At 35.0% G+C, this 10,299-nt stretch overlaps 1 protein-coding gene across 1 annotated transcript; it reads left to right on the top strand.

Annotated features, from left to right (window-relative positions):
• Positions 1 to 4,774: 4,774 nt before the first annotated feature.
• Positions 4,775 to 6,254, top strand: LOC144456407 (voltage-gated delayed rectifier potassium channel KCNH5-like). Its single transcript, XM_078151650.1, has 2 exons — positions 4,775 to 4,951; positions 5,307 to 6,254. The coding sequence occupies exons 1-2, from the start codon at positions 4,775 to 4,777 to the stop codon at positions 6,252 to 6,254; spliced, it is 1,125 nt and encodes a 374-aa protein (XP_078007776.1).
• Positions 6,255 to 10,299: the final 4,045 nt, after the last annotated feature.

Raw genomic sequence — 10,299 nt, 5'->3', positions numbered from 1 at the left:
ACATCAGAAGGACTCTGACTATCCACCTGTTATGCCTTGCTCTTTCTATATGATCAGCTTATCTTTTCTTCTTTCCACATCATTTCTCTGTAACAGCATTTAATTCCCCTGATGGTCCCTAATTGCAAACACCCATCATTTGTCTTTTCTTGGTCCTCCCTGTAATACTCATTTTTAGTTCTTTGGAAGCAATGGTGTTCCTCATTTTAATGCTATATATCAACATTTTCAAAAAAGATAGTATTGAAATAACAGGCCTTTATTCTTATGGGAAGGTTGGGTTCAGTAAGAGAACTTTACATTTTTCCCAAAGTCCTATAGCCTGCTCTTCTCTTCCTTTTCAACTCTGGACCCAATTCATTGTCCATCTATACTATCTCTTCCAAATACATATACTGTTGGATAAGCTTTCTAGGTTTTCCCTCTTCCATGTTGAAATATGGGCAAAAGATATTCTTCATCCACTTGGTCATTCCTGTCTAGATGGACAGTCAAAACTCCTTTGAATCTTTATTGATCTCTTCCAAGAGGGTCTAGTCAATATAATGCCAACCACAAACAAGAACATTTGGAGTATTATATGTTCAGTAGGGAATTCTCCTTCACTTGGACTTAATCTCCTCCATCACTGTATTATGTACTTTCGAAGAGCATATATCTTCTTGTTTTATGACTCATCTGATGTTTATTATCAGAGGATCATTGAATAGAGTTTTTTTTCCCCTGTTGTTATATCTTTCAGAGTCCTGAATGATCTTGATGCATGACTAGGAAATAACTTGTTATAAAAGAGCTTACCAGGTTTTTTTGTTTTTTGGTTTTTTTTGGTAATCAACAAATAATGAACTCAACACAGTATTGTATTCTTTACATTTTAAAGTAAATTTTAAAATGGTCAGCATAGTCAATTATTGATTATTGTTCATGAAAGCCTGTTTGTTTTCTAGTAATACTCTCATTGAATATATATTCAATGTGTATACAGATGATTTGCTATAGATGGTAAAAAAAAGCCATATAGGTTGGGAGTTACTGATGTTCTCACAGTCACTATTATTTATGTTTTTTATTTTTTTGGTATTAATAAGATCAAAGACTTTGCCCCCACCTTTGGCATCTATCCTCACTTCAGATACTTTGTATCTGGCAGTTGAATTGCCTGTAGGTAAGATCTGCTCTATACATACTTCTTTCTTTTCTCAGTTTTGTTTCTACTTTGTCTATAAGCACCTTGGGGACTGAAACATTAGAGCCCAAATATGGTGGTTCCTCTATGCTTGATGGAGAAAATAGTTTATTGAAATTTTTTTTGTAATTGAGTTTTTTTTTTCTTATGTTTATAGTCCCTTTTCCACTTTCATCCATAGGCGGTCCAATTCATGATCTATAAGATCAAATAGATAAAAAGGTCACAATATAAATGAATTAGAGAAGAATGGAAGAAGCTACCTTTCTTAATTATATGGAGGGAAGTTCTTAACCAAAGAAGAGACAGAGTTAAAATTAGAAGGAAAACAATTAACTAAGGGGAAAAACCTTTTTTCTTTAACAAATTTCTCTGATAAAGAGAGAATATCCATGATATTTGTGGAATCAGTATGAATATATAAGAACAAAAACCATATATTTATAGATAAATGGTAAAAAAAAATATGAACAGACAGTACTCAAGGGAAGAAATTCATCTATCAACAATCATATGAGAAAATGCTCCTAAATACTAATAAAATAAATGTATCAGATTAATAATGATAATTGTTGGAGGGTCTACAATAAAAAAAAACACATAGCAATGCTCTGAGTCATTCATTACTAGTGTGTTTATCTTGATAAAATACATGTGTTCCTGAAAAGTTGATTGTGAGATGAAATTCATAAATCACATCATACTTTAATTTTACTACAAGAGCTTGGTATTTGAAAGAACTGTCCAGTGAATCCCTTTGTAAAGTAAGAAACCCTTTAGAAATATGAATCACTACACCCTAATTTGCCTGTTTTGTAAATTCATATTTTAGTATTTTGTGTTTAGGATTACTCTCATAGCTGCCATTTTCCAGAAATAAATTTTTTATTTGTGTTGTACACAAATATATCTATCTTCCTGTATTGTGGTTATTTTTTTAAAAAATCTGTCATTTGATCCTAATTTGAAAACCATGTAAGTAGAGCTATGATCATAAGTTGTGCCTGTTTGAGGCCAAACATCTGTCAGAAATTAGGTTAAAATGAATGTCATCCAAAATTTGTTGAATTTTTCTGATTAAATAATTCTCCAAGCTATAGCTAACCATTAGACATCATGCCAACAGAACCTGTGTATTTACCAAGATGGGAAATGTGATGTTCCTGAATATCCCCTTCTTCTCTTCTCCTCCAGTTCCCCACCTCCACCAAAAAAAAAAAAGATGTTTCTATGTTTGTAACCAGTCTGTCATGAAGTGTTAACATTCTAAAGGTTTAGTACAAATGCTGTTTACTTAGGAAGACTGAGAAATATGTCAGTCCTTTGAAAGGCTTGTAATTAAGTGGTAAGAGTTTTGATGTCAGACTTTCAGATTAATATTATATCTTTAAAAGACTCATTTTCATGTGTCACTTGAAAGGAAAACATATGCCTTCCTTTAAAGATAGCTGTTGAATGTACAGAATATTTTTAAAGTACCTTATTATTACCACTTGACAAGCTATGTTTTGCCCATCCATCTCGATTTAGAAAATGTGCACTTACCTTCCCTTTGTTTGGGAATGTTTGCTTGGTTGCTGCTATCCCCAATGAATGTATTTTACAAATGCTCAAAGATGTCCAATCTTCAAGAGATAATGAGGCAGACTGAAAAAAAGAAAAGATTCCAAAAAGATTAGTAAACTTGATTATTTCAAAGAATGAGAACTCATGGTTTGTACAATATATGCTATATGCTGTTTGTCATTTTCCATACAAAGAAGGAAAAAAGTATTTTTAGAACCAAATTAAATCAAATACACAAGCAGCTAAATCTTTGAAAAAAAATGAAAACTATTTCTAGAATATCCTTTCTTTCCATTTTTTCCTTGAGATCACATGTAGCTGCTGTACTCTGCACTATTTAACTGAAGCTACTGATTTAAAGTTTTCCGTTCATTTAATTAATTATTCCATTTCCTCTATCTACCATTTGGACATTTTCTTCTCTCTCTTCTCTCTCTCTCTCTCTCTCTCTCTCTCTCTCTCTCTCTCTCTCTCTCTCTCTCTCAACAAAACCATGTTTTGAAAAAGGCCATTCTACTTATGGACAGATATAATTATTGAATTTTTTCCCCAAAATCAAATTCCCTGTAATGTCCATCTTTTTTGTCTTCGTTCTACTTGCTGGTGCTATGTAAGATGCCTAATCTCTCTTCCATGTGACATGTTTATGTATTACCAAACATTGTTACAGAATGGGCTGCACAGAACTTGCCCAATAAACAACATATTCAGAGATATAAAAAATCAAGAGTAAGTGGAAAATGAATCTCACTCTATTTTGTTCATATGACAGAGATCTCTCAAGGTAATTATTCCTTCTCCTCTTCCCCATTCCAGTTACCACCTCTAATTATTCTGGCCAATTAAGATGCTGACAAAGGTTTGGTGAGAACCAGAATTGAGCTGTCCTGTGGAGGACAGACACCATTAGGTCCAGAACTGTCCTGTGTTGGGGATTGTTGATTTGGCCACATAGAAGCCCATTGGTTTAGATTTCTGGTATCATCAGGTACATTCTTGAGGAATAAAACTGATTTCAGAATCAAAGTTGGAAAATTGCTTCAACTATTTTTGTGCACAGTACATGGATACCCTTAGAGAAGACGAGAGTACCACTTTTCAGGGTGTGTAGTATTCAACTTTTATAGAGAGCTGGAGTTTGAAAGGTATAAAAGTTGCTGTAGATTCAAATCTAGATAAATGGGATTTAACACATTAGAATATGGGTTTTTAACCTGGGAGCCCACGAACTTATTTTTTAAAAAAAAATAATATAATTTTTAGAATGTATTAAAAACATTATTCTGTAAGAGTATAACAGTTCTGCCAAAGAGGTCCATGGCACACAAAAAGGTTAAGAATTTCTGCATTGTAATGTTTTCCATTTTATTCTATTAAAGGAATTTGTGTAGGGCTTTTTCTTTTCTCTTTTTTTTTTGAGGGGAAGGGAGAAATTCAGAAAATATTATAAATAATCCTAACAAGGGTACTAGTCTCTCTCTCACTATGAAGCTGCTTGAAGGTAGCACATAAAATTTAAAGAGAGTAAAAGTCTAGAGTTTCACGTAAAAGTTGGCCACCAATGGCAACATGTATTAGAGGGATATAAGCAAAAGATTCTAATGATGAGAACTCTTTGTGTCAGTGTTGTGTGGCTCTGGCAGTCTGATACTCCCAGGTGTCTTTGTGTGTGTGTGTGTGTGTGTGTGTGTGTGTGTGTGTGTGTGTGTGTTCCCTATCTTGTGTGCTACCCTGGGAAAGACTTTGTGTGCTGTTATTTGTTGTATTAGACATGAAACATACCAAAGGACTCAGAACAATGAAAGGGTCAGTAATAAAAATAAAGGTAAAATTGATATGGTACCTAACATTGAAGAATTGCTTTCCATTCATTGCCACATTATCTATGGGTATTTGTAACCCATTTTACAGATATGAAAAATGATGCTCAAAGAAGTTGGTCAACCAGGTTGTAAATACTGAGGGTAGGGTGCAAAACCCAGTTCTTTGTGAGTGTGAGTTTAGAGCTTCATTCACCACACCATGATGCCCTCTGATGATTCCCTTTCAGAGAGCCAAAAAACTGCAACATCTTTGACAATACCTTTTGAGTTCTTCCTTATCTTATCAGTCGTGCATGTGTTCCAGAGTCTCCAGGACCCTTGTGATGAGAGTTTTCAGGACGCTAATGCTTCATTCACGCCCAAGATGCCTTCTTACGTTAGCTAAAATACAATAGCTTGTTTCCAAGCAGTTTTAAAGACTTTATTTTTCTATTAAATGTGAATATAAAGCAGAAAGCAAAGTAAGTATGGTGAATACCTTCCCATTTCAAATGCGAAGATGTTGAACATAGACACTGATTCCCCCATATTAGGGTTTGAATTATCTTGAATTTTCTATTCAATTATATTTTGCAGCTTGACTTTTTAAAAAATTTGTCAATGAATGCTATTCTCATGCATTGAGAATACTTCCTTTCCAAACAATATCTAATAATATTAAGATTATTACTCAATTATATTTTGACTCAATTCTTAAAATCACATTATGGATTCTCCCCTTTTATTGACAGATTATTTTCCGTAAAATCAGCGATGTGAAAAAGGAAGAGGAGGAGCGTCTTCGGCAGAAAAATGAGGTAACCCTCAGTATCCCAGTGGACCACCCTGTCAGGAAGCTTTTCCAGAAGTTCAAACAGCAGAAGGAGCTAAGAAATCAAGGATCAACACAGAGTGATCCAGAAAGGAGCCAACTTCAGGTGGAGAGCCGCTCCTTACAGAATGGGGCTTCTATCACTGGCACCAGTGTGGTCACTGTTTCTCAGATCACACCTATTCAGACCTCTCTGGCCTATGTGAAAACCAGTGAGTCCCTAAAACAGAACAACCGAGATGCGATGGAACTAAAGCCGAATGGCAGCACTGACCCAAAGTGTCTCAAAGTCAACAGTCCCATGAGAATGAAAAATGGAAATGGGAAAGGGTGGCTGCGACTGAAGAATAATGTGGGTGGCCATGAGGAGAAAAAGGAAGACTGGAATAATGTCACAAAGGCTGAATCTATGGGTTTATTGTCAGATGACCCTAAATGCAGCGACTCAGAGACCAGTGTGACCAAAAACCCATTAAGGAAAACAGATTCTTGTGACAGTGGAATAACAAAAAGTGATCTCCGTTTAGATAAAGCTGGGGAGAGTAGGAGCCCACTGGAGCACAGTCCTATTCAGGCTGATGCGAAACATCCCTTTTATCCTATTCCCGAGCAGGCCTTACAGACCACACTGCAGGAAGTGAAACATGAACTCAAAGATGACATTCACCTGCTAAGCTGCAGAATGACTGCCCTGGAAAAGCAGGTGGCAGAAATTTTGAAACTACTCTCTGAAAAGAATATTCCCCAGACCTATTCTCCCAAATCCCAAGTGCCACCTCAGGCACCTCCCCAAATCCCCTGTCAGGATATTTTTAGTGTTTCAAGGCCTGAGTCACCTGAATCTGAAAAAGATGAAATCCACTTTTAATATTATATATACATATATATTTGTTAATATATTGAAACAGTATATACAGCTATATACATGTGTGTATATATAGTATATACATATATATATATATATATTTTCACTTGCTTTCACTATGACTTGAATATAACAAGAATTTTGATATGTAAATATTGCATGTCCAGCTGGATTCTGGCCTGCCAAAGAAGATGACTATTGATAGCCTAGATATTGCTTGTATGATATGCAGTTGACTGCATGCACACTTTACACTTATTTATAATCTATTATATAATAAAAAGGATGATTTTGTTTGTTTAACAAAGGCAATGTACTATTAAAAAAAAATCAGGGTCCAACCTGCTAGGATTACCATGAGTGTTTTGACCTCAGGCTGGGGTGGGTTAAGTTCTTATTCCTTCAGTGCTCTTTGAGTTTGAATTATAGATTAATGCCAGTGAGGAAGTTAACCTTTTCAAACTGTTCGTCTCATTTATGATCTCTCTTCCTGTGGCACGTTGTGTACTTTGTGTGAGGTTTCTATTCCCCATCAAGTCAGTCATTGATTCCATTTTGCAAGGCCTAGTGAGAGGTCTATGTCAAGTTTAAGGAGTAAGGGGAATGGATTGCTATGGGCTTTATGCATGAACTATATTTTCTTTCTGCTATTCCTCTCCTTTCCCCCTCTTTTTCCCATGCTACTTTAGATAGTAATCACAGACAGCCCCATCAGAGAGCCCTAGCATCCTGTTTCTTAGAGAATAGCTGTCTTCTTCTAAACTGACTTACCCCTACCATGAATACTGGACTGGGAATATAATGTAGGTCATTATAGAAGTACTGTAGTATGCTGTGTAAGGGTTTATCAACATTTATATTAGATAAACTGATTTTCTGACTGTGTTTTTCCAAAACCTGAACATGACGACAGTAAATGAAAACAAAATATTTGAATCTCTGATTTAGGTATGAGGGTATTAAAAATGAATGTAAACTATTGATTGTTCTTTAAAAAGCATATTTGTAATTCACAAAGGGGAGAATTCTGCATGAGACTTATTTGTGGAAAGTCCAATTAGTATGGAAAATGTCTCTGGGAAACTGACTTTAAAAGAAACAAAAAACAACTGAGCTCAAAGTGGATGCTTAAAAATCAAAGGTTGCTCAAATCAGAGAACTGATTTTGTGCAGACTTTTTTTTTTCCCCAGTCAAAATTTTCTAAGGATTCTTTTTTGTACACTAACTTGATTCTACTGCTAGATGAGTGTTGATAAAATAGACCCCTATGGTTCAGAAGGATGCTCTAGTGCAAAGGTATAAACTTTAAATTCTCTTTTTGCTTTTTGGTCACAAATCCTCTTCTTAGAAAGTGCCTATTGTAACAAAGTTCACAAGGAGCTGCATTAGCCAGTCACTAAATGAAATATATATTTATAATTAACACCCATACCAAAATATAGATTGACTCCAGGGACTCGAAGGAATCCATTAACTTCTTTTTGACTAGGTAAACAATATATTTTGAATAGCTCTGGGGAGTGTGTTTTCCTTTTAGTGCATGCATCAGTTTTCTAAGTATGGGTTAGATGTATGTATCAAGGGGAGAATATATTATATTCCTGTGTGTATGTGGTGTTTGCTTTTGATGTGTGATATTCCTATACATACACATTTATATGCATACATGTGTATATATGTACATGCATGTGGGGAGATGTGGAATATGCATACATATGTGTGGGATATGCATGCATATAGTTGTGTGTATGTATATTCCACACACATTATGGCACAGAAAAGATGACAATGGAACCAAAGATAGCAATGCTTAAATTTTTATGATCAATCCCTACCTTCCTTCTTCAACAAAATCCAACAAAATCTGTTTATATCTACAGGCAAAATACTCGGCCAAATCAAATCATAGTCTGACTTGAGAACTGTAAAGTAGCACTGTAAAAGCTAATTTTACACCCAAGTTAAAAAATAAAATCATGTACCCTATCCTAATGACATGAGATGTTTGGGATAATAGATTAGTATTTTATACTTTTTTTTCCCTCTACCTTCTAGCTTTATGTGCTAGAGGCCAGTACCTAACTTGGTTTATCCATGTTGCATGTCTTCTATGAAGCAAAGAAATCTACAAATAAAATAGGCATGCATCTCAATGGGCCAACTCATTCTTTGTATATGTTCAGTATGTGCCTATCTATCCCAGGAGTCTCACAAAGTATATAAGGCTAGAGGGTGTAAGTAATATTCCCATTTCTTTATACACACAACTTCCATTAATATAAAGGAGGGCCTTTAGGTGAAACTATAAATTATAATATCTGTCTATACTGTAGGCATGGCAGAATGAGTTAATTATAACACAGTAAATTATCTTTTTCCAAATAGAGGTGTCTTTGCCTATATGGTTTGGTTTGTATCCCTATAACTTAATCACTTTTCTCGTCCCCTGCCTTGTCATCGGCAAAGGAGAGGGAATGTACTGTATGGTCCTTCATGATCTGTGAGTCTGGGGTGTGTGTGTGTGTGTGTGTGTGTGTGTGTGTATGTGTGTGTATTTCAATTGTGTACGGGATATAGTTGAAATTTGAATAGTAGGAGCAAGTAGAAAATATAATCTGAGCCCAGAAATGTGTTCCTTCCTGTTCCATTTTTTGCCACGTATACTGGCTCAAAGGCCTAAGTTGAAGTCCATGAAATATTCAACTTTCCAAATTACTGCCCAATTTACATAGTTGATTGTAGTCATGAAGCAGAGCATCAGACAGTACTCTCTGTCCTTGAATAGAAGGAATATTAGTGTTCTACAGCATTCTGGGTTCTCAAGCAGGAAAGACAGCATCAATTGCTTTTCAGTGAACCCCTAGGTGTTTCTTCCCAGTCATCTCCTTTCTTTGTCTGCATGGCCTGGTCATGGTTCTGACCGCATGTATTCATTGAATGCTTATATGCAGTTTTCCTCTAGGTTTCCAGGAAGGACAATTCCTGCCTATTGATCTAATACAAACATATTTAAGGGTGAACTTTAATAAGTGCAATAATGATAGAAAATTTTTTTCTGTGTTCCCTCAATCAGCACATAAGTGGTAACCTCCCTTTTTGGAGGACCAGATGACTGCATGGTTTATTCTACAAATGCTCTTGGTGCATACAAAAAAAGTGATTTTTAAAAAAGATATACATATATGTTTATTTATAAATATATCTTTCTGACCAACACACTAACATGAGTAAATATGTGTACTGAGAATTCAAACTTTTCCAAAGCAACTTGTACACCTTCAATATTTTTCTATAATAGTGTATATTATCAGTTACTATAACCTGAATGACTAGATAAAACATAATAGTGATATTTTTTAAAAATGGAAATGTGAGCTCAGTATCATAAATAGGCAAGTTTCCTCTATCTACAATAGGATATGCTGTTAAAATGTGGTCTAACATGGGATATCATGAGAATAACAATTGGGCCAGAGCTGCATTGTAATGAGAAGATGGGGGAGGAGAACAACATCGATATAGAAGAATTTAAAAATTCAGAGCATCTTTTAAAAATGCAAGAAGTGTAAACAATGCATCAAAACACTAATTTCATCTTATAAAGCCATTCTTAAGGAGAAGTCTGTATAGTATAATCGAAGTCCATTGTTCAAATGTATGTATTTATATTATCTTTGATGTTTGTGGAGATGAAGGCAAGAAGAATTAGAAATTTCAGAGTTTTGTACTTTACCTTGCCCAGATTCTGCAGGAAGAGATTAAATTATTCCTTGAGTACAAACAGTTTCCGAGAAATATTAACTTTGCCAATTTAGGCATCACTTTATAAATTAATTCTCCCTTAGAGATCTAGATGTAAAATGCACTAAATCAAAACACTTAATTTAAAATCAAGGAGTAGTTTGCTCACCTATAGGGATCTGGGCCATTTGATTCTTAAAATTAAAAAAAAAAAAGGGAATTCCATTAGTAATTTTTCCACCCTGAGTCATAGGGACAGACATTGCTTTTGCAAAGTACAGTGGCTGGTCTTTGGGAAATTATGTT

This window comes from Phascolarctos cinereus, unplaced genomic scaffold (assembly GCF_003287225.1).
Source record: "Phascolarctos cinereus isolate Bilbo 61053 unplaced genomic scaffold, phaCin_HiC Scaffold_3;HRSCAF=262, whole genome shotgun sequence".
Lineage (NCBI taxonomy): Eukaryota > Metazoa > Chordata > Mammalia > Diprotodontia > Phascolarctidae > Phascolarctos > Phascolarctos cinereus.
The sequence above is the reverse complement of the archived record's forward strand: the minus strand, read 5'-3'. Positions and strand labels throughout refer to the sequence as shown.

Bases quoted from the DNA above. Each gene is read 5' to 3' on its own strand.
- LOC144456407 (XM_078151650.1), top strand. From the start codon at position 4,775: ATGATGCCCTCTGATGATTCCCTTTCAGAGAGCCAAAAAACTGCAACA. The intron at 4,952-5,306 runs GTTAGCTAAAAT...TTTTATTGACAG, and splicing joins CGCCCAAGATGCCTTCTTAC to ATTATTTTCCGTAAAATCAG.